General features: G+C 44.1%; 2 protein-coding genes across 6 annotated transcripts in view; one reads left to right on the top strand and one right to left on the bottom strand.

Moving 5' to 3' along the window:
* Positions 1 to 21,638, top strand: part of nck1b (NCK adaptor protein 1b) — a 27,112-nt gene extending 5,474 nt beyond the window's left edge. The window contains exons 2-5 of one of the 2 annotated variants that reach the window (XM_062379496.1): positions 5,434 to 5,487; positions 6,089 to 6,329; positions 16,871 to 17,625; positions 17,719 to 21,638. In XM_062379496.1, coding sequence (XP_062235480.1) covers positions 6,104 to 6,329; positions 16,871 to 17,625; positions 17,719 to 17,919 — 1,182 coding nt within the window. In that variant the 5' untranslated portion in view covers positions 5,434 to 5,487; positions 6,089 to 6,103 and the 3' untranslated portion in view covers positions 17,920 to 21,638. Of the gene's footprint in view, positions 1 to 5,433; positions 5,488 to 6,088; positions 6,330 to 9,536; positions 9,648 to 16,870; positions 17,626 to 17,718 lie in introns of those variants that run through there. The other variant, XM_062379499.1, reaches the window with a different exon arrangement.
* Positions 18,594 to 26,563, bottom strand: bdh1 (3-hydroxybutyrate dehydrogenase, type 1). 4 transcript variants are annotated; one of them, XR_009911976.1, is made up of 8 exons: positions 26,250 to 26,563; positions 25,583 to 25,693; positions 25,240 to 25,381; positions 25,002 to 25,154; positions 23,228 to 24,264; positions 22,942 to 23,007; positions 19,334 to 19,536; positions 18,594 to 18,998 (listed from the first exon to the last, which is right to left on the bottom strand). XR_009911976.1 is itself a non-coding variant. In XM_062379500.1 (5 exons), exons 1-5 carry the CDS (start codon positions 26,460 to 26,462, stop codon positions 23,798 to 23,800), a joined length of 1,086 nt encoding a protein of 361 aa, XP_062235484.1. In that variant the 5' UTR covers positions 26,463 to 26,563; the 3' UTR covers positions 23,094 to 23,797. The 4 variants fall into 4 exon arrangements, 1 of the variants encoding a protein (XP_062235484.1); XR_009911975.1 differs by having other exon boundaries at positions 18,594 to 19,536; XR_009911977.1 differs by having other exon boundaries at positions 18,594 to 19,536; positions 23,652 to 24,264.

Here is a 26,563-nt window from a genome sequence, read left to right as displayed (position 1 = left end):
TTCAACAATCAACAGACAAAATATTGCAAAAAGAGCCAGAGTTCTGTATAAAAACAAGAGTTAATGTATGTCACCTTTTCTATCTTGTATTATTAAATATCTATGGACAAATAATTTGTATTATACAAAACTTTAACAAACCCATGATTAACAGACAATAGCAGATTCAAAAAAACAAGTGAATTACCAACGATTAAAACACCACATGTTATTAAAAACACCTAAATAACCCATGATTAAAATGCATCAGTAATATGAAACAACACAATGCAGTAATCAGATAAAATACAAAACCACTAAGGCACGACTTTGGTTTGCTTTTATCAACTACAGACTTATTTCTATAGAGACAAAAAAAACTTCAGATGACTAAGTTAGACATCTGTTAGTCGCAGATATTTTTTTGCTAAAATTGGGTTATTTTCAGCCACTTCATACTTTGTGACATCTATCTGAGTTCATCAGTGTTGTCTCTCTGTGGGCTTGACAGTAACATTCAGCTCCAGGCCTGTGAAATGTGAGAATATGCAGCCGTAATGAGTTGGGAGGTGAAAATGGGGAAGTGGAAACCCTTTTCAGTTACGTTTGTTTATTTGCTTTATTTGTATAGTGGACAGTTTTGTGATTATTTATATTGAGTCATGAATATCCTCTCTGTGGGTGCTGAAGCTTTCAGTCCATCCCACAGATTTGTGAACTGAAGTTGATTACACTTAGCTCTCAAAGAGGAAAAGAGGCATTAGGTTGCGATCCCCCCCCGAGCTTCATAAATATCACTTTTTAAAGTCAGAGTGGCCTGACCTGAGACTTTGCATTTAGTGTCTAAATTGCTCTGCAATGTGTATCATACTGTGACATTTGTGTACGCTTCTCACTAAGAGGGAACAGTTTGATGTTCAGTTGTCCTAAAAGGAGGCTTGAAACTTTTGGTGTTGGTTGTTGCTATGAGAGAAAATCTCTGGCAATTCTCAAAGGACATGAGCCATGGTCTATTTTAGGCCATTCCCAACTACTGAGGGTGATCCCGAGGGGTGGATAACCAACTGCTTTCACACAGTCATGAGCCTATATGTACAGCCCAAACAGCAGAGGCCCCTCTGTCCTTAATTAGGTTTTAATATGATTCTAGGAAAGGTCTGTATTCCTCCTGCAATGCCATTGTTTAAGTTTACTCTAATCCTAGACATGACTTTGTGCCTCTTGAATACGATGCATTACATGTATCAATGCAAAGAAAAGATAAGTTATCTGCGCTCAGGGGTCAAGCCTGCGCTCTGTCAGATTGCATCACTTTCCCATCATCCGGTCACCTTTGTGTCCACATTTCCTGTCTCACAGCTGGCCTGCCAAGTCTCCCATGACCCTTTGCTGCTATGCTGCTGTTTTGTTTTGAGAGAATCTAGGACAGCTGGGGTGAGATGCAGTCTCATGGTTTTTAGTTACCGCGGTTCGATGTGGAGAGAGAAAAAAAAAAGAAGAGCACAAGCGCGTATTCATCGGCCGGTCGCCGTCCGGCACTGTCCGTCCGGCAGAGCAGTCCTGCCCGAGGCTGAAATGTACGTTTTGGTGTGAGCTGGAGGGAGTGCAGCCGAACTAGAGGGGCTGAGCGAGCAGCGAGCATACAGAGCACATTCCAGAAGGCAGCAGAGCCCTGTGATTTTAGCAGGCTGTCACAGGGATTAGGTTACTCTGTCTGCCTCTGTGAGCTCATGCTGTTGCTGTCTCAGTGCCTCACCAATCCTGCTGAGCAGCGATACATTATTTGCTCTCGATGTGAAGAGACGCGTTTGTTTAGATTATACAGTATCCAGTTGTTATTAAATTCCTATCAACCTCTCATGTGAGTCTGGTGAATAAAATCAGGGCCATTAACAAGCATCTTCACTGACCACAATACTAAATACAAAAAAATATACTATTCCAAATCCTTCCAGCTCATTTCAATTATTGTATAGTGTCCCTGTATCATGTATTACCAGATAGACCACTGGATGTGCTCTTAGACTAGGTCTTCAGCACGTGTGTGTTTTTTTTTCTTTCCTGCAGATATACAAGGGATTGTTGCAGCAGCTGTACACTGCAGGATGTGGTGAACTCATGTCACTGTTGTTTCATAGTAACGTAGGAACTCGCAAAGTTGCACTGATGCATCTCCGTTAAACCACTGATGCGCAGTTGTTGTGGTTTCGATAGTGTTGCAGTGTTGCTTCAGTAACATTTATGAACTAGTGGAAGTATATTAGCTGAAGCCTAACTCTTAAATCACTGACCAGTTTAGAAAACAGTCGCAGATAAGGATGAGTGGTCGTCTGCTGATGGGAAACATTTGTGATCAGTGTTGACACTCTTGAGAACATGAGTGGGTTGCTGATTGTAACACTGGTTGACCTGTCACTGGCCCACAGCTGCTGCTATGGCAGGAGATAAGACGGACGCACATTACCCTTTGGTATTTACTAGTTTACAGTACAATGTTTTCATATAATGTACTATTTATAGAGACAAAAATGCTCACCACTCATTAGCGAAACCATATTGTTTCATAGTATTATAATCACACAACAAGTTTTATTTTTTTACACAAATCACATAGAAAATAATGCAGTTTTGTTCAGATATCTTTTTTTAAAGCAAAAATGCCAAATATTTTCAAGTTCCACTTTCTCAGATGTAGGGGTTTTCTGCTTTTTGCTGCAATCATGTATGAAATAGTGATGTGATGCCACTTCAAATAAGTAATGATCTCATCAACAACTCAGCGAAGAAACTGTCTGGAGATCTTGATGATATTATATGCTAATGAAAGGTTTAGCCTTTTTTTAAATATAGGGGTTTCTTTAAATCAACAATAAGTCATATCACGACACAAAATGCTTTTATTATTTGCTGTGTTATCAGAGCTTTAACAAGGTCAGCTGCTGTTCAAACTGTATTAACACAAAAGGGACATTTTCTTGCTGGTACACTGCCTTCATTTTTTCAATTTAAAAGTTAATTGTAATAATGGACAGTCTTTATGTTACTGTTCTTTCAGCAGATGAGTTTTAAATTTTGAAAGGGGGAAATGGCTCAAGGAGTACCGGCCTCAGTGAGGTGGTTAACACTGTCATCACTGGCCACCAGGTTCCACCACGTGTCTACCATTCCCCCCAGTATGGCTGCTCATCGTTGACAACCACACAGCTCGTACATGCAGATCCTGTTTTTGCTCAAGTTTGTTAGATATGTTGTTTTCAGAAGAAAGTAACTTCTTCAAAACATCGGTTTGAGAAATGACGATTCAGCATCATCACGTCTGTGACAATCTATTTCACAATATGTTTCCAAATTGACATCAGTCTGCAATTCTTGTTAAATTTCCTAGAAAAAGTGAAGACACGTGGACTACGACAGAAACGTTTCAGTCTTTCTCCACTATACTCTTGAAGACCGTCGTGTGCGGTGGCAGTGGTGATGGATTGGGCTACCTGTTAATTCTGCCAGGCAGCAGGGTAAACGGAGACCCACAGTGGACGTGAATGTGACACCATTTGAGCCTTTTGACCTGTCTGACCTTGCGTTTAATGCTTTGGAGTGGCGAGCGGCCTTGGCTCAGTCTGCAGCTGCGTGATTAGCTCCCGAGCATCTGTCGCCTAACTTTTTGATCCTCCCCTCACATCTGCACTGTTGTAAGTCACCGCAGTGTTAATGTGCACTTAGTGGCGAGCCACCCCAGACACGGGGGTGACAGCAATTAAAGGAAGTGAGCCCGGGATGCAATGTGCTCTCTGAAAATGGTAGGTAGCTGGGAAAGTGGGAAAGGGACAGGCCTTACACTGATGATTCTGTCAGGTTGGGGAGAAGCCAGAGAGTGGGGAAAAAGATTAACAGGGAGGGATGTTGTAAATGGAGACAGAGCACATACACTCACTTCTCAGCCTCTTTGCCAGACAGTTACAGAGCCCAGCCCAGGGAGTGGAGGGATCGTTGCCTTTGTCCTGGTGAAAGAGGCAGCACTCGAGGAATATAAATCAGTTTTTTTTTTAAATCACTCTTTGTTTATGTGTGCCGCTCCCTAACATGCCTCCTAGTGTTCATTAATTGAATTAGGGCTGGAAAAAGAGCAGGCAATGACATGCCATGAGGTAAAACCACAACATACAACCCATCTTTATACACATCTTTGCTCTTATCCATAAATGGCAAGTCATGAGATGTGGCCCTGTCATCCTCTGTCTTCACTTGTTTTATGAAGGGACGAACCCCCGGCTCTCACTTTAATGCTCATGTATTGTTTATTCTACTGCTCTTGGTGCTGCCGAGTCGTTAGCTTGACCTCCCTATTCTCCCCATGTTTGCCTAAGATCAGGTTGTGGGCCTATCTCAAGGCCAGCTGCAGCTGAAACTTACACGCTGCTGCTTCAAATAAAAAAGCCAAGAGCTCTCAATCAATGAGGTCAGTGTCTGGTCCCTAAAGTCAGTCGGGGGGGGGGGGGGGGGGGGGGGGGGGGGGCGAAGGTGAAACTCCATCCACTCCCATGACATCAGAGCAGCTCAGCAGCAGCTTCAGTTGAGCCTCACAAACTCCCTCCCTCACTGCTGACCTGAGAATCTGCAGTTTTAACTCAAGCATAGCCTGACTGTGCTGATAGCTGCATGGGTCATAAGACCAGCTGTTCTGAATGTGCTCATTGTTGAACATGAATAAGTTATGCTTGTGGTTCACAGTACTGTCAAGTCATAATTTGAGCCAACTTCGAGTGAATCACAGCAGTGGAGTCTCAATGTAGTTCCCACAATCACAGTTTGCATATAGACTAATCGCTTGGGATATATTTATAGGCCATAGCTAAATATAAGATAATATCCTCCATCATTAGTGCTCAGCGAGAGCCTTACTCTGTGACATATCCACCCTGCTAACGCACAGCGCACCCCCCCTTTTTTATTTTACTTCCCTTTTCCAGTAATCTTTTGCCATCTTCCCGTCTCCAAGGATCATGTTTGATGCCTCACACAATTGACAATCGTTGGACTGCTCCTAAGAGGAAATCATCCCGTCTGTAAATTCATGAAGAATGTCGATACTGAGAGATTAGCGCTCTACTCTCTGGCAGACTTCAGTGTTGAAGACTGAGAAGAATAGTCATTTATATCTGTTATTTCGAGAATACAATTGTTGGTGGAGCGGGATTGTTTCTGAAGAGACTAAACTGTGAAGCAGGAGCTGGCATTTCATCAGCGTTCTGGCCTAGCTGTATTAAATTTGGACAACACTGTCTGTTTCTTGGCCTATTATTATGACATTACTACACAGTGAGTGGCGAGACTGTGTGTAACAGTTAAGACACAAAAACAACAATACAGATTTCTATGCATTATTAAGAAATATGGAGAAAAATCTTGAGCAGAATCAATCTGTAATCCCTGTGCTTTGTTTGTTCTCTTTTCTAGGTCAGCAGAGACGTATTGGAGCCCTTGGAAGTTCTCAGCTTTGATGCAGTACAGGTACAGCTCTCTATTTCCAAACAGTTTCTAAATTTACTTTTGGTGCATCTCTTTCCTAATCATTAAAGTTGAAACAAACTGCAGAGCTAAACAATAAAATGTGTATCATGGCTGTGCAGACAGAGAGGATCTAGACAGTAGTAAAAGTAAATAGTTATGTTAATTTCTTAGTTATTTTTTTATAGTTAACTGAATTGTCATTATTGCAACATAATGTGGGTAAAAAAACACCTTGCACCTCAGCTACAATGATCCGTTTCCTGGGCGAAACCCTGTGAAAGTTTTCTTCAGTTGGCCATTGTCGTTGGGGTGTACCTGATGTGGATGTGTGATACTGAGGTCTACCTAAAATGAAAGATACCCTCTGAGAACCTTTTATAGTTTAGCCCATGTCCCATTCACTAACATGGAGGAGAAAGTGTTTTAACTTGGCAATTGAGACACTTTTAATTCACTTTTGGGTCATCGTGTCAATCTTTACAGTGTGAAACAATGGCTAGGATTTCATTTTGGAATAAAACCTTTTGCCGATAAAAGTACTTGAAGTTGTCTATGATGCAAAATATTCAGTTTTTTCGTCTTCTCTTTTGCTCTCTATCAGTGAACCTAGTGCAAGATGACGGAAGAGGTGATTGTCATCGCCAAGTTTGACTACATGGCCCAGCAGGACCAGGAGTTGGACATCAAGAAAAACGAGCGCCTGTGGCTCCTCGATGACTCCAAGTCCTGGTGGAGGGTTCGAAATGCCACCAACAAAACAGGCTTTGTGCCGTCCAACTACGTGGAGAGAAAAAACAGTGCCAGGAAAGCGTCGATTGTCAAGAACCTCAAAGATACACTCGGTAAAAAAATTTCTGTTATGGCTTCCTCAGTTCTACTTGTCGATAGTTCAGTAATCATAGGCCAGAAACCATGTTCATGTTTACTTTCTCCTAAGTCCTTGTTTATATTGATATTAGAAACTCAAACAATTCCAGTTGACACGCAGGTATTTGCTCTGAACACATTTTCATCTCCTCTATATCTAGGCCGACTTTACTTTGTGTTTCATGCACATGAACTAAAATAATAGCGTGTCAGAGAGCTCTTTTTTGTCTGCTCTAGTTTCTGTTGTTTTGACCACATAGATGTGGTATTTCAATGCACTGTACTGGAAGATGGTCTCCGGCTGAGGTCTGATTGGTGGAAACACTGTAAGCCCCTTTTTCTCACAGTGCACTTGAAGTGAAGACTTAGTGTGTGACAGGAGTGTTTACAGTTTAGTGTTTCAAGTCAGTGGATAGAGCATTTGCTCAGGTAAGACTGTCACATACTTTCTGGATTTAAACTTTTGATACAAATTGGATTTTAGCAACTTGTGGCATTTACAAAAACGAGCTTATCTGTTCAGTGTCAGCAAATCTAAATATCTCTACTCTCTGTTTGTGTGTAAGAGGATTTCATCCTGCTCATTATATCATGACTGAAATTGTTGCGGCACAGGTGTCATCTCCCCTGTCAACACGGCAGTAATATTCTGGGCACTGCCATTTGGCAAGGGCTTTGTAATGCCAGGAGTGAGCCACACGTAACTGTGTATGTAAGCCAAGGTTACCATTGTCCTAGTGCCATTCTCTTGGATGAAAGACTCATGGTTATTTGGGACAATCTCTCTGACCACTGGCGTCCATCCAGACAGCTTAGTGTTCGATTTGCCTGCGACTTCTTAATTTAATAACTTCTCATGTATTTGAATATAATATGAGGATCTTGCATGTTGTTTTCTGAAACAAGGGCAGGATGGAATAGCAATGTTTGCTTTTTAAGCTTGAGCCATGTTTGTTTGGCTCAGATACTCATTAGATGAGGTTAAAGGTTGCTCAGCATTTGCTACTGTGGAGACTTGAGGCAGAATATAAAAAGGCTGGTTGATATTGACAGTTGATTTTGTTGACCTTTTTTACAAAGGGTGTGTTCTGGTTTTGATATGAATTCAGTACTTCTATTTATTGTCGTGTTGTTGTAGTTTGGAACTTATAAGACGTATTTACTTCCCTGCAGAAATCACATGATTTTCTTTACAACACTTTGGTTTCTGTCCGTTTCACCACAAACTCTCTTAACATCTTCTTTTTTCGTCTGTCACATGTTAGAGGCGTGAATCCAGCGGGGGATCCCCTGCTCTGTTCTCACATCGATCTTTCATAGATTTCTATGGACTTTATACTAGGAGGCCAGGCAGAGAAAGACGGCAGAGCCTCTCACTCTGACATTTGCGTTCACACATGCGCCTCCTCCAGAGGTGGTGACACACAAAGAATGACCTGCCAGAAAGTCTTGGGCCCCACGGTGGCTTTTCCCCTCAGGGTAATGCTTACCAGAAGTGTTTCTTGAATTTATAACTGTATCACATAGACGCAGTGTTTACAAAACACTTATCTGTTGGACACGGGATATGACTCTTCCTGTTAGCTGCAGTGTTTTTTTTCAAGTGTGTTAATGTTGTGGTGACATTCAGGCTGGTCTGTGTGTAGAAACACCCTGAACACCCCTTAATAGAGGGCTTATTAGTATTTTCCACTTTGTCTCTGATAAAACTTTGATTTACAACACTTTTGATATTTATATTGTATTTATCACTTGACTCCAGCACATAAATACTTCAACTTCTAGTTTGTTGTGCCATGAAAGGCTTGTTTTGCGCTGCTTGTACATATGGAGAGAGATGCGTCCGTATGAAACGAGGTAACTGTCACAGCTTACATTGGCATGGGTGTTAAGCAATATGTCAACTAATGGGCAGCACCGAGTCAGGAGTTTCTGACAACTACAAATGTTGAGATGGTGTTTATGTTGTGATAATGTATCTGTTAACGGGTCAAAGCGGCTGTTTGTCTTTCTACTTTCTTACCAACTCGCGAAGTCGTAACTCTAAAAGTTCTGCCGCTGATGGTTTCTCGCAGTACTGCTCTGTTTAATCTCTATTGCCTGTATTTGCATAAGCAGAGTATGGACATAAGTCTGTGTCCATATCCATACGTTAGGTGTAGTGAGTATTCATGTGAGTGTGTGTGTGTTTGGGGTTGCGTTAGGAGCATGTGTGGTCATGCACTACTGCCATGAGCCGCCCACTACCTTCCCACCTGTCACTCTATCCATTGATCAAAAAAAACTCAGGTGAACAGCTGCATGAATGACACACACATAAAAACCCACTGGCTCAGGTCTCACTCACTAACACACATCCAATAAAACGCACACTAATGTAAAACATTAGTTTGGCAAACGTGAACCTTGTTAAACACTAATGAAATCATAGAGTGCTTGTTAATACTTCACCTTCATGTCTTGGTGTTTATGATTTATAAGTAGGTTTAGGAGATTTTTAACAGGGAGATTGTGGGTGTTTGTGTTTTTCTTGTACATGTATGTAGGAGAGGAGTGAGAGCAGTGGCCTGATGACCACGCTAACATGTTTTATGTGGGAGGAAAAAAATGTATCCCTCTTTTCCTTTTTTTATTTTGAACAAGGCTGTTGCTGGGTGTGGAATGGTGTCATCGTTAGAAAGAATGTGTGAGGGTATGATCTGTCTGCAGATGGTTGTGTTTTGCTGTGTGTGCGATGGTGCGTCTCTGTGTTTGACGACTCGTGTTTCCCGGGTTTGTTGTAAAGTTGAGTGTCTCTACAAACAACTGGAGTCATGTGACACTTAGCACTCACTGACTCACTCAGCCTTTGCAACAGATCCTTTTTTCCGGTGACTTCCCTTCTCAAGAAACCGGCACTCTTTCCAACTATCAACTTGACACTTTATTCTGTTAAAATCCCCGTTTCTATCTTCTTTTCGCCTATTTTCTCTCTCTCTTTTTTCTCTCAAGTCTAAGCTGTAACTCCCCCCTCCTCCTCCCTTCTTCTTTCCCTCTCCATGAGGCCTCTGTACTCTGCCTAAGAGAGCTGGACTAGAGGCCTCTCTCTCCCGCTCTCTCATTGGCTTAGCGTGACCACATGGTCAAGGGAGTGGGTTGCACCGCTCCGTTGTCCGCCCAGCTCTCTGGGTGTTCCAATGGAATAACTCTTCAGCTGCAGTGGGAAGAGAGCAGGGGCCGGGACAGACACAGAGAGAGGGAGAGAGCAGCGAAGCCCAAAATGGACATGGCTAACCTATTCAAACATTTCTTTCGTGAGTTTTTTATCTTTCCTCGTCTTCTGTAGTGACTTGAAGTCCTGGTTTGTGTGTTGATAAATGGTGGAAAGAGCTTTCGTGTGAAGTTGGAGCGGTTATTTTCTCCCTCTGCTGTGCTGGAGCAGCTCTCGGAGTGTGGGGTGTTTTTTGTTTTTTTCTATCTTCCTTTTCTGATTTTCTTCTTGCTTTGGTCGTTGGCTGGTTTCAGTTCAGGTTAGCCAAATGATGTGTCATAAACACAGCAGGCGGAAACTTGAGTTTTGTACTAACATGTTGTGCTGGCAGAGACGGGGAGCGGGTGTCTTAACAGCTTTTGAGGCTGTGTCTGTGTGAGCGGCTGCAAAGACTGGGTGGATATGCTTTTGAAAAGCCTTCTGCTGAGCTGAAGCCTGTAATTGACACAGCAAACCTCCTCTGTCTCTTTCTTTTAGACACACACACACACACACACACACACACACACACACACACACACACACACACACACACATAGTAATCCCACTTCATTTTTTTTTTCTCGCATTTGTCCTAGTGAGTGGGCTGCAACTCAGAGGACTACTTTATCATACTTGAAGACCCCGTCTCCACCCTGTTTAGGAATATCTCAAGTCTTAGCCAAAGTCTGTTTTCCTTTATTCTACCCTCAGGGCGATCTCGCTCACTCTGGGAGGGTCGCCACCCCCCCTTACACCACCACCACCACCTCCACCACCGCCAGTCATGAGCTACAGTTGAAGGGACACGGGGTGCTCATGTAGAACACTGTAGTCATTGTGCTGTGAGGAGGAAGGGGTCTCTGCTGATTGATGGGACCTGGGCTCCCATCTCCTGCACCTCGCTTGGTTATCAGAGGAATGTCACTACCCAGGCAGCGCCGTGGGCCGCGCATACTTTACAGTCAAGCCGACACACTTTTTCAAAAGGCCCTGGCGCACACCCATGCTGTAATCTCACCTTGTAACTGTTGAGTGTTATGTCCTGCCTCTGTCTGTCTTCCCTGCTCGTGTGTGTGTGTGTGTGTGTGTGTGTGTGTGTGTGTGTTTGTGTGTGGATCCACCGACTGGCCTGTTGGCAGTATAGAGGATCATGCGAGTGTCAGAAAAAACAGATGAGCTTACAAACTTTTCGCTTGTGTAAACCGAGAGCCACTAGTCTCCTATCTCTCGCTCTCCCTTTTCCCCTCCCTCTTTTATCCTGTTTCTCAGCATCCCCAGTGAACGGAAACACTAATTTGAGCCACATTTCTCCCGAGCTGTGGAGGAGTGCAGGCCAGAGAGGAAGTGAGAAGTCGGGAGGAAGTTGAATCATTGTGCGGGGGTCTGTCAGTTGGACCTTCTGGCAGTCTCTGTCCCTCGCTCCCTCTTTTCCAACTCCCACTTCTTCTGTGCAAACCATTTCTTAATGTTCCCTGACCAGAAGGGCAAAAAAGACATAATCGTAATGAGGACAGTTGTCAACATCATTTAGGCCTAAGATGTTGTTTTTCTAAATCTGTCCACTCCTCTTGGTTTAATGAGTCTACTGCCATTACGAAAGGCTCAAGAGGAAGTGAGCAGTGGTCTGGGCTTGTTGAAGTGTAGCCAGCCATAGAAACATTTACACTACAGCTCTACTTGTCTATTTAACTAAATGGTCTGCGGGCTGCAAATAGTTATTTTTTATTATTGATTAATGTAGAGATTATTTACTCTATGAACACACAGAACCGTTCATTCAACATAATGACGGCAAATATCAACAAATCATTGTCCCAGAGTTCTGTGGTCACGTCTTCTATAAGTCCTCATTATAAAGCTTCTGTCGTGCGACTGGCTGGCTTTGTAATTTTGTTTATTTCTGATTGGTTAGATCCTGATGTGAATTATTTCCTCCTTTTGACGAATTTGGAATGAAACGAAAACTTGTTATGAAGGAAAACAAGTTGATATTCCTTAAAGTTTCGTCTGATTTTCTTTCTTAAATTAAGTATATCAATTGTGGTGGTATCTGTAACTGTTGCAGCTGCTTTCATAAATAATTACTTTATGTGTATGTTCTTCATTACTGCAGAATGAAAAGTTATAAAGTTATAAACACAAATCTAGAAATCTCAAGGTATATAACCGAGGTGTTAACTTAGAGAATCGCGACCATATTCACTTTTGCATTGACACATTTTTCTTTAAATTTGGGTCAACAGATCTGAGCTTAAGAAAAAAAGTGGTTTAAAAGTGACACTTTTATTCCTTTGAAATTGTGAAGCTGGACTTTGGCTGTGAGCTAATCATTCCACTGCTGCTACAGTGAGGCACAGGTCCACATGCATCACTACCCTGATAAACCTGTTTGCTTTACAACCAGGATAGTTTCTACTGACTCATCACAGAGACCGATGGCTGATGACTCAGATAATGCAAGTTTGGTTCTGTCTGATTTCCTGCACAGCGACATCAGTCAGCCCTGTTAGCAGCATGATTGAAGCTTCAGTGCTAAGAGGAGGCCTCAACCCGTCCCCATTGAAGAGTGCATCACCTACCTCCCTAGTGTGTAGGTTCCCTTTAGTGTGCTTGACTCACTCTGACGGGATGTGGTGTCATTATGTTTAATGTGCAAGTCTCAGACGAGACCATTTGAGGCTACACGAGTGATGCCGTGATTGTGTGACGTATTATGCTCATAATTGAGATGACTTGTTTATGATCGTGACGTGTTGTTTGGCTGTAAAATGTTGAGGTTTATCTTTGTTAGCTATCAACTGCTGCTGAACATGTTCCAGTGATCTGTTCAAGTAGGGGGATGTTCAGGCACTGTCAGACAGCCTGACGCGGGGTGTTGTCGTCCACAAAGGAAGGGCCCTGGAATGGAGGGAAGCCAAGGGGTCGAGAGGGCCCTGGCAGACAATGGACGGCCAGCCAGCGTGAGGCGGCCAGAGTAAAAGGAAAAAAACAGTTCCTGTCTATCACTGGTAGCTGAACAAACTCCCAGAACTTTCTTCTTCTTCTCCTCCTCCTGCTGCGCCTCATCTGTAATCAAAGTTAGGTTGTTTTTTTCTTGGAGGGGTTAAATATGTATGTCTTAAGGTCTTCATCATTGTTCGCCGTGATTAACTGCTATCTGAAGTGACACGATTTCCTCCTCAGGAAACACACAGGAAAAAGCATGTGACGTAGAAAGAGAGCAAATTTCCAGTGAACGTTACTTTTGAAACTCTCTTCCTGTCTCGTTGCTCTTACAGCTGAGTGGCAGCGTGCTTCGTGTTTTTCAGAGGAAGCACCAAGTTGCCACATCTGCATGTACTCATGTAAACCTCATGGTTGTATTTAGGCTGAACTTCAGGTGGATGGAGGACATATGGGACGGAGACTGTGCTTCCCTCAGCCAGTGAGGAGATGAGGGAGCTTTTGGGGGTGGGGGCCAAATGGTGTGTATTTTTAGGCCCCTTATCCACTGCAACTACTTCCCTTTTCCTGACACTGTATTTGTGGACCGAATTAGCTCAATCTACAAGAGATTCACTTCTCAATTGTTGTTTAATCCACATCTGCTTGTCCTGAAACCGTCGTGTTGGGGTAAAGGTGGCTTGTCTGGACAGCACCGTAAGATGGAGACTGCCTCAGTCCTCATAACAATCAGGGATGTCTCCGTCACAACCGCTTTGTGCTGTCTGAGGGGCTTGTCCTTAGGCTACTCATTGTCAAAGTGCTTTAAATCAGAAGCAGGCTCAGAGATCAATACTAGATGTATCCAGCTCTCTCTATGCATGTCCCTGAAATGTGGTATTCCGTTAGGTTTGAAAATACTTGTATGATCTTCAGCTGTGTTGAATAGCTCAGGTTGCATTACAGCCAACACTGACGTCTGTCCAAACGAGCGTTTCGGCTCCATTTCAGATTAAATCCATAATAACCCTCCTAAAAATGCATATTACATGACTAGTCACGTACACTGGATATGCTTGTGCCTTGTCGTCTGCACACTTAAGCAGTCGTGTCTTTGTATAATGCAGAACTACCATCAGCTGATGAATACAACAGGGTCAGCAATTGATGATCCAACATGCATTCTACTACACTGGTATCTGAGGCTAATGCTGTCATGTGGTAACAGTCAGACAAGTCAGCAAAGGCTATGTCATGACTAAAAAGACCCAAGCAGAAAGCAGTTGTGAGTGTCTACATTGTTTCTAAATGCTTCACAGTTTTCAAACTGAAATACTCAGTTTGTGTAGCTCTAAAACTACAGAGTAGTGCTAAGGCCAAGCGCATCTTTGTTCGGAGTAGTAAGTAGAAATATGGATATACTCAAGTCTTTCAAGTTTTCTACATACGTACTTATTCTTCCGCAAAAGAGATGATTTCATTGCCATTTGTTTGTTTGATTGTTCATTTTTTCTGCCTTTCACCGGAATTACAAAACATTACTCAACCGGGACGGATCTGGATAAACAGGCAGACGAGGGAATTATTTTCCACTTTCCTTAACATGACGAGATAGAGCCTTGGTGGATGTGTGTGACCTTCAAGTTTAATATTGGTTTTCTCATTGTACCTACTCCCAGGTGAACTGCTCCTCTTATGCCATAAGTCTAGTCAAACACACAGCGTCCTGTCAATACCTGAATGCTACTGGACATGTCTCATAGAGGTCCGCAGCATGTTTAAGGATCCAAAGGTTGCTTTCTAGGTTCAGCGTCACTGAACTATCAAACTGTGGCCCAATATCAAGGAATCCCTTTACCGTCAGTTGAACAGAATGCAGCTGTGTCCAGTAACAAACAGTGGCCCCACACCAAGCTCGGCTTTGGTGTGGCGGCACCGTGAGATAAGAGCCCCTGCTGAATCGTAAAAGAAAGCGCCACCTCACCGTTCTTCTGCTCGGCCACACAAGTGAATTATCAGCAGTTAACCCACAGCAGCCTGACTGATGGGCCCTCTGAGAAGCCGAAGCCCTCAATAACAAGCCCTTATCTTCTCTTGCTGTCATCTGCCTAAAGCTGCGCAGGCAAATCCCAACTTCCCTTTATTACCTCTGGCTCAGATTGAGCATCTAGTCAAATGCAGCGGTTACGTACTCTGTGCTTTTTTAAAGCTTTTGTGTGACTGGAACAGGAAGCAGCAATACAATTGTTAACAGGAGATGCTGATAAGAGCAGAGTTACCTGCTCAGCATGATAAGATACAAACTGTGGCCTCCATTTTCAGCTGTAGGCGGAGTACACTTGAATTCTGCAGGGTTGACCTCTAACCTTAAGCTAACTAGGTCATTTTCTACTGTACACGAAACACATCCTGGGGGCTTGCACCTGCACGTGTAGTTTCTTCCCCCAACTTGCACATGTCATGTTTTATCTTTTGTGGATCTCGAGACAGTTTGAGTAATTCTTGTGTGATTTGAGGCAAAAAGAAACTTCACAACCAGGTTTTGTGAGTTTCTGAATGTATCTTTTTAATCTGTAATGCAAAAGATGTATATTTATATGTAAATTTACAGATGTATATAGATGTTTTTTTCCTCATATCGTTTTGCAGTTCTCCCTCTAAGGAGGTGTTAAGGTTGCACAGAGGCATAACTAGCCACAGACATCAGCTCCTAACACCCTGTCTGCACTCTGTAGTTATGTACAGTGCTGTGACTAATAACAGGGTCTACCTGGAAGCAATTTGACGTTGGACACAGGCACAACCATGAAATTTGTCTGCGCTCCCTGAGTCACGGACATGTTTCAGTTACAATTTATCTGCAGCGAAACAGATCCAGTGTGGCGTTGTGACACATTAGTCATATTCCACGACAAAAAAACAAAACAACACACTCATCCTCCTCCCTGCACTGTCCAGAGGACTACACCCTGCCTCTGTGTATAATTTAACCCTGCTGTCTTTTTAAATTATTCGTCTTAAAAGCCTTGCCAACGTAATCATAAATAGAACCAGTGGTTTGCCCTACTCACTGTCTGGTATCAGTGTCTGACTTGGCTAGCTTCACTCTGGTTTGCCTGCATCATCAGTGAGACCAGAGGCTTGTGGTGATAACAGTAAGGTCATATTAGTTTTTTTTAAATGCTTGACTGTTGCTTGCTGGCACAGAGGGGCCTAACATACATCTTCTTTTTATGAGCAATATTTTGGTGGAATGCAAAGTTTGTAATATATCTGTCATATTTGACATAGGTCTTGAATTCCATTCATTATCATCTTAATAAGTCTTAAACTTAACTTGTGTAAACCTGCAGAAACCCTGGTTGCTTGTTTCCACAGGAGAAATTAAAGTGTAGATATTTCAGGCTGTGAGTATTCAAGCTGATCTCAAGGCAGTGATCTCACCACGGCCTCCTCTCCTCTGATAGCCACACATTTGTTTCACACAACTGTTTGCATGCCAAGCTCCCAAGTTGAAATTCTTGACCGGTTAAGACGGTGACCACAGGCCTGCCAGGGCTCGGCCTCCCGGCTCCGTAATGCAGGGAAAAGTCCAGAGGGCCTGGTAATACCCCTTCAGCTTAGAGCTGGTGCCACTGAGTGCACTTCCCAAAATCGACAAAGAAGCTGACTGGAGAGCTAGACAGAGCGTTGGTAGAAACATGACGGAGGTCTGTGTCCAGCTGCAGTGAGAGTTCGGCTGCAGGTTTCAGGGCGGCCGAGGTGATTAGTGCAATGTGATTAGATGCAATCAAATGTGACTGCAGCTTTTTGCCCGCAGAGTTCAAGGCAAGTGTGGCTGGTAATTAATTTCAATAGTAAATACGTTTCTGAGTTTCCACAGGATTTATTGTAGCCTCGTGCCAAAACAAGTTTTCATCCCACTCAACTTTTTTCAACCTTTTACTTTTTTGTTTCCTCAGCAGCCAGGACTAATCCCCAAGAATGTATTTGGATGAGGAATGTGGGGGGTTAGGGCACTGTAATGTGGAAAGGATTTTTAGCCCTGCTTACCCACCCTGCTGCCCTAATGCCTGTTATCGCTGCCTGCTATTTGACTGGGCTTTTTTCCCCTCCCCCCTTACATTTTCAGTGTGTTTTTTGTTTTTCTGTGGAGAAATCAACCGGGGGGATCAAAACTGAATTCTGAGGGTTTGTTTTTCTAGAAAAATTTAAAACTTTAAAATTCACAAATTAGCCAGAGGCCCATCTCTGTGCCAATTCAAAATGATAGGTGCTTTGTATTCTGACATTTCACAGGACGCTTTTTCAGTGAAGATTCTCTAAACCCTGACACATTTCCTTGATTCTCTTTTTGTGTAGGAATTGGGAAGGTGAAGAGCAGAAAAGGAGGGATGAGGGACACGGCGTCCAACGCTGACACAGACATGTATGCCGATAATGGCGAGCGGCTCTACGACCTCAACCTGCCTGCCCTCGTCAAGTTCAGCTACACGGCCGAACGCGAGGACGAGCTGTCCCTTGTGAAAGCCACACGGGTGATAGTGATGGAGAAGTGCAGCGACGGGTGGTGGCGCGGCAGCTACAATGGACGCTCGGGTTGGTTTCCGTCCAACTACGTGACGGAGGACATGGATGGGACGGCAGGGGGAGGGGGAATGGGTGGACCCGGTGACCCAGTGGGATCACTTACAGAGAAGCTGGCGGCGGTGGTGAACAGCACCACAAACGGGAACAGGGTGCTGCACACGGTCCAGGCGCTCTACCCCTTCAGCTCAGAAAACGACGAGGAGCTGAACTTTGAGAAGGGCGAGGTGATGGAGGTCGTGGAGAAGCCGGAGAACGACCCGGAGTGGTGGAAGTGCCGCAAAGCGGACGGACAGCTCGGCTTGGTGCCTAGGAACTACGTCACGGTGCTGGACTCCGCCTCCCATAGTCCCGGAGCGGGGCTCGCCGGACCGCCCACACCTGACTGTGACTACATCTCGCCTTCAGGCATCGGGCGCTTCGCGGGGAAGGAGTGGTACTACGGCAAGGTGACGCGCCATCAGGCGGAGGTGGCGCTCAACCAGAGGGGATCGGAGGGAGACTTCCTCATCCGAGACAGCGAGTCATCGGTCAGTAGCCGCTGGTTTTCTCCGCCGCTTGTTGCTGCTTTGAAATTGTCTGAACACGGATAATAATCGTGTTCTTCTTTTCTCTTTTCACAGCCAAACGACTTCTCGATCTCCCTGAAGGCGCAGAGCAAGAACAAGCATTTCAAAGTGCAGCTGAAGGAAAACCTTTACTGCATCGGACAGCGCAAGTTCAACTCTATGGAGGAGCTTGTTGAACACTACAAAAAAGCCCCCATCTTCACCAGTGAGCAGGGAGACAAACTGTACCTGGTCAAGGCCTTGGCAGCCTCCTGATCCCTCTGTGCTACACAGGCACTCACACAGACACACACCTCCACACATTAACTGCATCCATACAGTATATATATATATATATATATATTTATATATATATATATATATACACGTACAGATACTCACAGCAGAACACACACTAACATTTAAACTCCAAGCCTGAGGACTTAACACATCGCCAGGACTTCAATGCCCGATTTGTGAGCATTCCAGGAAGAGGCATGGAGGCAAAAAGCATGGGAGAGACTCTGAGAACTTGAGGGGGGGGGGACAAAAGAGAAAAGACTATGGACTCCTGAGAGTTGACTACAGACCTCTTGGTCGCCTATTTTAAATTATCCAGATGTGTTAGGTCATAGGCAATGCCATGTATTTCCACCTTGGTATCTATATGTTCCATTTAGTATCCTTTTTTTTTTGTTTTGTTTTTGTCGATAATATATAATCTTTTAACAGTTTCTTTTTTTTTATGTGATTTTTTTTTTTTTTTTTTTTTAAACTATATCCAACACAAAACAACAAAGGACCCACTGAGGCTTTTTTTTTTTTTGCCAGCACATTCAGAGTCGATCCCAGAGAGGTTCCACGTCTCCGCCCGTCTTTGTGTTGGCTGTCTTAACGGTTGTGGACGCACCGATCCCCAACTTCTGCTAAATGCAAATCATGAATAAAAATTAAGTGACCAAAATATATTTATTGACACGATTCTATGGTTGCGGCAATCGGAACATCAAACTGTGCGTCTGCCGAGTCAAACTATACTGTCGACTCCTCCTCTCCAGAACTGCTTGTCTCACATATTGCTGTATCCGTATCATGTGAATGTTACAAGGCCGAGGCTCCAGAGGCGGCCGGGACGTTGCATGAAGACAGAATCACGTCCTCGCACCTTCACTGGGAGAGACTGGCCGAGGTCATCCATGTGTCTGAAGGGTTGTAAAGTATTTCCCTCCTCACAGCCGCCTGGATCCGCCCCTCCCCCCTCCCCCTCCCTGTACGCTGACCACTTCTGTGGAGCTGGGAGGGGAAACGGAGCTACAGGCCAGAGGATGATGTCACTGATCTGGAATTGGTGATCACTGGAGGGAGAGAGAAAGGTCACCCACGGGTCGTGTTTGTGTGTCTGCAGACTGTATACATGAAGCTGAGAGACGCCCTCTCCCCTCAGCGGCCACAAAGGATTTTTCAGAAAACAGTTCCTTGCGACAAAGTGCTGCGGGAAGTGAAGTAAACTGGTCTGACTGAGTTTTTCTGGGCTCTGTAAGGTCCCAGTTATGGGAGCACGGTGGGATTTTCCCAGTGAAAAGTCTGTCTACACAGCACATGACTTGTATTTACAGTCTTTAGTGAAGTGGAGTTTGTCGAGTGAGAAATGGACCAAGAAGTGTTTGAATGTTGGAGGAGCATCTCGTACCAGTGCCTGCAATCGAAGCTGAAGCGGCTCCTCACACGCTGCTCCAGCAGGGGGCTCGGGGAGAGTACGGCGACGAAGAGGAGGAGGAGGATGATGATCACGGTGCCTGCGATGATGAGTTCTCCAGCTGTGGCCTCTTGGACTCGAGCACAGAAAGTAGGGAACGCGAGGGATTTCGCAGAGGACGAATGGAAAAATGAACCCTGAAAGGAGAAAGGAAAAAAGCAGTGAATTAGGATCCAGGGAGGAGACTTCGGAGAATCTGTTCCACTGGAGATGAGTATCTGGAATACTGCTCCCAGTCGCGCTCGGGTGGGGAAAGTGGACGGAGGCCAACGCTGATGTATCCGAAGAGAATAATAGATTTTTGGAACTTTTAAGGTCGACTCAATCTGGCGATGCCACGCGGAGCAGAAAACACGGGTGTGAACCTCTTTTCCTCCCTCTCCATCCTCCAGGTGATTGACAGCTGTGGGATTGAATAGCTGTGGGACGGCTGTGTTTTGTTTTAGCTGTAAAAGATGAATTATAAATAGAAACAATAACCTTGTCAGTTTGATAAATGATGGCTTGAAATGGCAGCGTCTAATTTTACACCTCCAGCGCTCGACGAACCCTTAATATGACTGTAACCACACATGTCAAACAGTTTTATATATGAAGAAAAGCAACATTCCAACATGAACACAGCGGATTTCTAACTTCATGCCTCTAAGTGTAACTCACAGGATTGTTTATCACACGACTCGGGTGTTTTTTTTTGTTCATTTAAGGTCCTAAATCTCTAAAGACTTCTTCCACCTTCACACACACGACCACGATTTCAACATGTGTAGGATACTTGTGCCTGTTTCCCTCGTTTTCGTTTCCAGTCGCCAGATAAAGTATTTGGGTTACAAGAATCCTATTACATGTCATTTACTACACCCAATCCCTGGCTGCTGCCGCCGCTGCTGTATCGGTGCCATGTTGCTGACACTTCCTGAGAGACGGTGTTTGCCTGCAGCAGCTGGAGAAATCCACTGCTGTCAGCAACCTCATTTTTGTTTTATTTATTTGATTATTTTTTTTGGGAGGGGGGGGGCTGAAATTCCCTCCCTGACTCTGATCTCTGCAGCATTAAAGTGACAAACGCCAACGCAACGTGCCCCACTTTGAAGGATTTAGGACGGAATTTTTTAATGTGCCTTCACAGCTTTCTGTCAACCAAAGGTTTAGTCCCCTGTTTCTCTTTTTTTTTTTTTGTTTTCCCTCCATCCAGTTCTTCCCCCTTGTCACCGCCGGGTGCTATTTGGTTCAAGCTTTGCATGAGCATCAGTCGAGTCCCATCATCCCGACCGAAAAGGTTATTTCCTTATTTAGCGCTCGCTGATAACATCATTGTCTAACTTTTTTAATTTAATAATTTTTCTTGTCATGCATAAAAAGACGCCCATTAGTCGACTGTGTGTAGTTTCAAGTGACCTTAACGTAGCTGATCTCATCCGGTGTAAACTCCGTGTACAGTTTGGAAACGTGTGCTGACGTTCACTCAGAAAAACAATAACCCCAGGTGTGATGTGACCGTGACCCGGATGTATGAGCACCTCAACGTAACGGTGTCACGTACAGTGTGTCAGGGTTTCCACCGAAAAACGGTTTTCAATGTCTGTATGTAAGTGTAAGACATTCACTTTTGCATTTAAGCCACTTAAATATGTAAAAAAGAAAGATCATTGATACTTAAAACGTGTTACTTGATATACAGATCTACAGTATCTCCCTGCATAGGTAATGTTATGATGAACTAGGGATCTTTTTTCGTTTTACAAAGAAGGCCGCATGAGCAGAGCCTCGTAGCTGTACAGACATGGTTTTAGATCTGCTTCCAGAACACAGGGGCGTCAGTTGGGACATTTGTTATCAAGAGGTCGGTTCCCTCAACTCGTTTGCCACCGGGAGTTGCCTCAGGGAACTCGTGACGGATCCCAAAGCCTGAGGTGATGTCGCGTATCGATTTTCTTGATAACGTTGACGACCAACTGCCAGTGTTTTAACTTTGGTGCTTTTGTGCTGCTTCCATTTCTCTGGTGTTCTTTGTCTCACAAAGCTTTGATCGTTGTGTCCGAGAGCGAGTGAGAGAGAGAGAGGGATGGAGAAGCAGATCCATGCTGTGGAATGATCAAGGCAGTGCTGTGAAAAAAAATGTCATGCTCTTAAATACTGTTCTAAATACTGTTATGAAAAGGGGAGATGTGTTCAGGTGTAATGATTTAGAAGAGTTTATTAGAGTGTTCAAAAGACGTAATAAACCACATGAAAATCATCATGGCTGCTGTTTTGATCTTTGTGAAAGCTGATTGTGGATTATGATCAAAACTAGAATGCTTAGATAAACAATGTCTAATTACATATACTGCCATTATTGACAATACCTCTATCATTTCTATTATTACTGCTGCTCCCTTCATATCTGTCACTCACTGTCTTTTCTCTCTAATGGCTTTGTTGTATTTATATTTTGTTGATGTGCTCTGATTCATCCATTTCACTTAAGTCGGTCGTGGGAGGAACATTTTTTTGTTGTTTGGAATTTGACTGACTGTTGATGTCCTTTTCGTTGTCTGTCGTTTGTTCGGTTGTTGTGGCCGAGCTGAAGGCCGATGGGAAATCAGAGCATGGAAGACGAGCGAGTCCCCCAGGACTTCATCTCTCAAAAATCTAAATCCTACAGGATTGTTCTTCGACCTGTCACAGGCCTTAGAGACGCAGGGCAAATCCAAAAGTCACATCAGCTTCTTTCAGACATGCACTGAACTCCGGGGATCTTCTCAAGGTCCTGTGGAGGTCGTGTCACAAATCGCCTTTAGATTGTAATGTGACACTGAAGATTGATGACAGATCGGGTTCTGGACGGACCCAGTCGGCTCCTATGGCAGCACGGACCGAGCCACGTTACCTGAACAGGTGAGATGGTTGTTCACAGCCTCCTTCCTGGTAGTTGATCGTGTTATGTTGTGTCATGAACACTCGACCTGGTTTTAATTGATGAGGCCATATGGAACGATTGAGTTAAACTTCTCCTGGTGTTTATTTATTCATTCTAATCTTGCTTGAATTTGTAGTAGGACTGTGTTTGAGTCGGTGTCTGTAAATAACTATAAAGATACAATTTAGTTTTGTCGCTTAAAGGCAGATTCAAGGTCTGGTCTCCATTGGCCTCCTCGAAAATGTTCCCACGCTGCTGGCTTTTATCCGTTTGTTTGTTTGTTTCCACAAAACTTGGTGGAAGAATTGGACGTGTGTCGGCAAGGAACCCAAAACACTTTGGTGCGGATAAAGATACAATCTGCAAATTTCCCAGAGATATATTCAGGGATCTCCTTGGAAAAAAAAATGCACGTTTAGGGAACTAATACCAATGAGTGTGTGAATAAATAATAATCCAGATGGAGAGAATTTCAAAGTGGTTTCATAAAGGAACAGTTCCTTTTCATTTACTGTATTACAAAATGAGTATTCTAAATTATCTCCAAGTCACTATATGAAAACTGTGTATTCTTTCATGTCTGTGCTTCATCTTTGCTCTAATGTGAAAGCAGTTTAAATTGGGACATTAACATCCTGACCTGCAACGGATGATTTCTGCAGGGAGACAGCAGTGGTCGGTTGGGCTCGTAGTGCTTTTGCGCCACCTGTTGGACAAATGCGTCGTTTTACATTTTCTGGCACCACCCAGGACAATCTGCCATGAGCAAACACACCATTAAAATCAGGTCACTTTATTTCAAATGATTTATTGAAAAGAGAGGCTGAGATTAAAAAGATTTCAAAAATAAAATGCTCTTTTCATTGACATTATTTCAAATACAAATTACTTTCCCAGAAGAAGAAGACGGGGGGGGGGGGGCTAACCTGTTTGTCTAAGCGCATTCATCACATCATTCGACCAAACTGTTCTAGTCTCAAGAGCATGTGAGACAAAGTGGGCTTGTGTTGCCGTTACGTAACTTTGGTGGCGAGTCGAGCCAAATCCCACCAACTCTTACAGTAGCTGCCCTTGGTTTGTTCCGGCCACAGCCACAACAGAACCGCAGGGGCCTTCTCAGCTGCACCACCGGCCCCCCCAGAAGATTCACACAAGGCAAAACAATAACAAGAATCAGGGAAACAACAAATAAAAGATAGGAGAGAAATATGAGTTTTTTAAAAAGAAGGCATCACAGCAAAAAGTGTGTCATAGCCCAACACCAAGTAGTAACTACTTATCTCTGAATCTCTATGTATAGATAAAGCTGTGGTATTTGTAAGATGTACCAAAGTGCAAGAGTTTACTCACAGTTTAAAGGAACCATTAACTTTTAAGGCTTGGTCAGTGAATGGCTTCAAGTGCTGAGGAACAGAGAGCAGAGTCTGTAGCTCTGAGAATGTTGAAGAATCACCGACATGTGATCTGAGGACGTGAGAGACGGAGAAAACTCTGGTTTAGAAGTAGAGAAGGTCGGACAGGGCGGTGGGCAGGTGGGTCATCAGCTGCAGGCGGATCCACCAGTGTGGCTCGGAGGGACAGTATCGTGCGTACGGGTGTTTGGACATGATGGCGTCGGTGATGTCGTCCAACACGGGGGCCATGCTCTTGGAGCCGCTGCTGCAGAAGGAGCGCATCAGAGCCACGTGCTGCTCCAAGTGGGCCTTCCCGTAGTCCTCCTTCACGATGGAGGGGGCCTCGCTCCACAGCTTGCTGGCCGTGCTGGCCACGATGTCGCGGGTCAGGATGCCGGTGGCCGCGATGAAGTTCCCGGGTTCCACGATGGACACCTTGACTCCCCAGGTCTTCATCTCATAGCGCAGGCAGTCGGAAAAGGCCTCCAGGCCGTATTTAGACACGCAGTAAGCAGACCGGTTGACATTTCCCATCCTGCCGTACAGGCTGGCCATGTTCACCACACGACCTGCCGAAGCAAAAGAGATATTGTTTTTCACTGGGACCTTCCTGGTTAAATGAAGTATGAATAAATAAATAAATTTGACAGTTAATGCACCACCACGGATATGATCATTTTTGAACAGGTTTTAAATGCAGCTTCAGATCCTCAGGGTCTCATCCTCTTGACCTAAATACAACAAACTGGAGCTTTTCTCAGCTTCACAAACTATTTCATTAAACGTTTGCTGAGGCCAGATTTCTTTTTTTTAAACATTATCTACAGTCGTTCTTGCTTCTACACTCTGGTATAACTATATTTCAACTGAAAACACATGTTATTTGACAGGCATTCCTTTTGTTTCTTCTGGTTTATATGATTCATTGTCATTTGTCAATTTACAAAATCGCACATTGTTTTACTTTTCATTGTACATTAATTTACTGTATATCATATTTCTTAAGAAAATGCTTCTCAAAGATGATATAATATACAGTTAATAAAAGGTAATACAACTTCCACTTATTATAGACGAGGACTGTAAACGTGTCCTTCAACTTCAGGATTGTTTGTATTGTTAAAGTTCTTCACAAAACTCACGAGACACAACTTAGTTTTCTTTCAAACAGGAATCCTAACAATGTTTATAATCCATCGTAAAAAAAAATCGGAGTAAATATGTAAGATCCAGGTTTATGATTCTTTCCCCTTTGGACTCTATTCCACTTGTGAAATTGATCATGTGAGATTCTCCAGCCACTGACCTTTGGCCCTGCGGATTAACGGCAGAACAGCTTTGGTGACCCTGATGGTTCCCCACAGGTTGACCTCTGACACCTCCTTGAACGTGTCCATGGAGGTAAACTCCACCTCTCCGAAGGTCGACTTGCCGGCGTTGTTCACCACGGCCCACAGGCCTGCAGCAGGAACAGGGACACAGGATTAAATCTGCGAGGGAGCAAACCTTAATCCTCTATCACGGAGGCCGTTCCAGTTATTTACCTCTTTCAGAGTCCTCCAGGTTCTCTTTGATGAATTCCACAGCCTGGTTCACCTGCTCCTCGCTGCACACGTCCAGCTGGACGAGCTTCATGCGATCGGAGTGGAACTCCTCGAGCTCCTTGGCTCCTTCTCCACCTTGATCCTGCAGAGAGTACAGAGCTTCTCCGCTCCAACATCATTTAAGCGGTGAAATATGCAAACCAGGGAGGTATTAACCCTCCTAATCTTCCACCAACTAATACACTAATACAACAATCCTGCAAGAAATTCTCCAGATGAAAAGCTCTGTTGCTGGTTTGGATAAGTCATTAGGAATCATAAGCTGTGCATGTTTCAGTCGTACCTTCAGGAAACATCCAGCGAACACGGTGAAGCCCAGGCTGTGCAGATGTTTGGCGAGCGCGTGACCGAACCCACTGTCACAGCCTGTGATGAACACGGCTCGACCGCTCACCTGCAGAGACACACACATTAACACATGTTAAACACAGAGACACACAGAAATACAGAATATATAAGAGAAGAATGGAAAATGCGTACTTTACTTATCTACATTTATATATTGAATTTGTGCTACAATACCTACCTCTTAAGATAAGTTTGATATGTCCCATGCAGGGTACTTATTACAGCAGCAGATGAATGAGGCAGACGAGAGAACACATACAAGTATAACACTAGAACCAAATAGGCAATAAAAGAAAAAAAAAACACAAATACAGAGAATATGTACATAATACACACCTTTCACTACACACTAATGATGTGTTGCATTATTCAAAACATTACAAACAGATCTTGATTTGATATATTAAAAACATTAGGTACACACAATATTAATGGATAATTGCATTACAGGCTGTGTATGACAGTGTTATAACAACATTAGGAAGTCAGTCATGCAGTAAAGTTAGGAAACAGCATGAACAGCCACATGTATAAAGTGAAGACTCTTCAACAATAACTTTACTGCTGTTAGTTTTATTAAAGTGGCGCTGTGATGACGTCACCTGCTCCAGTCCTCGGGGGATCCGGGGCGTCGCGACGAACAGCACGAACCCCGCGTACACGAGCACCACGCACTCCGTGACGCTGCTCTCCGGGAGCCCGAGCAGCCGCATGAGCGCGTTGAGCAGCGCCGGTAGACCGAGCCCGAGCAGAACCGTGAGAAGCACCGAGAACAGCACGAGACCAGCCGCTCGGAACACGGGCTGGGGGGCCATCTTGGATCCGCTGCTGTGTTTACGTTCGGTGGAGGAGAGAAGAGTCAGAACCGAGGGGGCGTGGCGTGGCACACCAAGCCACACCCCCAGAACTGTGGTAC

This window comes from Platichthys flesus, chromosome 21, assembly GCF_949316205.1.
Source record: "Platichthys flesus chromosome 21, fPlaFle2.1, whole genome shotgun sequence".
Lineage (NCBI taxonomy): Eukaryota > Metazoa > Chordata > Actinopteri > Pleuronectiformes > Pleuronectidae > Platichthys > Platichthys flesus.
The sequence above is the reverse complement of the archived record's forward strand: the minus strand, read 5'-3'. Positions and strand labels throughout refer to the sequence as shown.

What these genes read in the sequence shown, in the direction of transcription:
- bdh1 (XM_062379500.1), bottom strand. Translation starts at nt 26,462, where the DNA reads ATGGCCCCCCAGCCCGTGTTCCGAGCGGCTGGTCTCGTGCTGTTCTCG. An exon ending in TCCCCCGAGGACTGGAGCAG is followed by an intron (nt 25,694 to 26,249) that starts GTGACGTCATCA and finishes GTGTCTCTGCAG; the next exon opens with GTGAGCGGTCGAGCCGTGTT. An exon ending in TCGCTGGATGTTTCCTGAAG is followed by an intron (nt 25,382 to 25,582) that starts GTACGACTGAAA and finishes TACTCTCTGCAG; the next exon opens with GATCAAGGTGGAGAAGGAGC.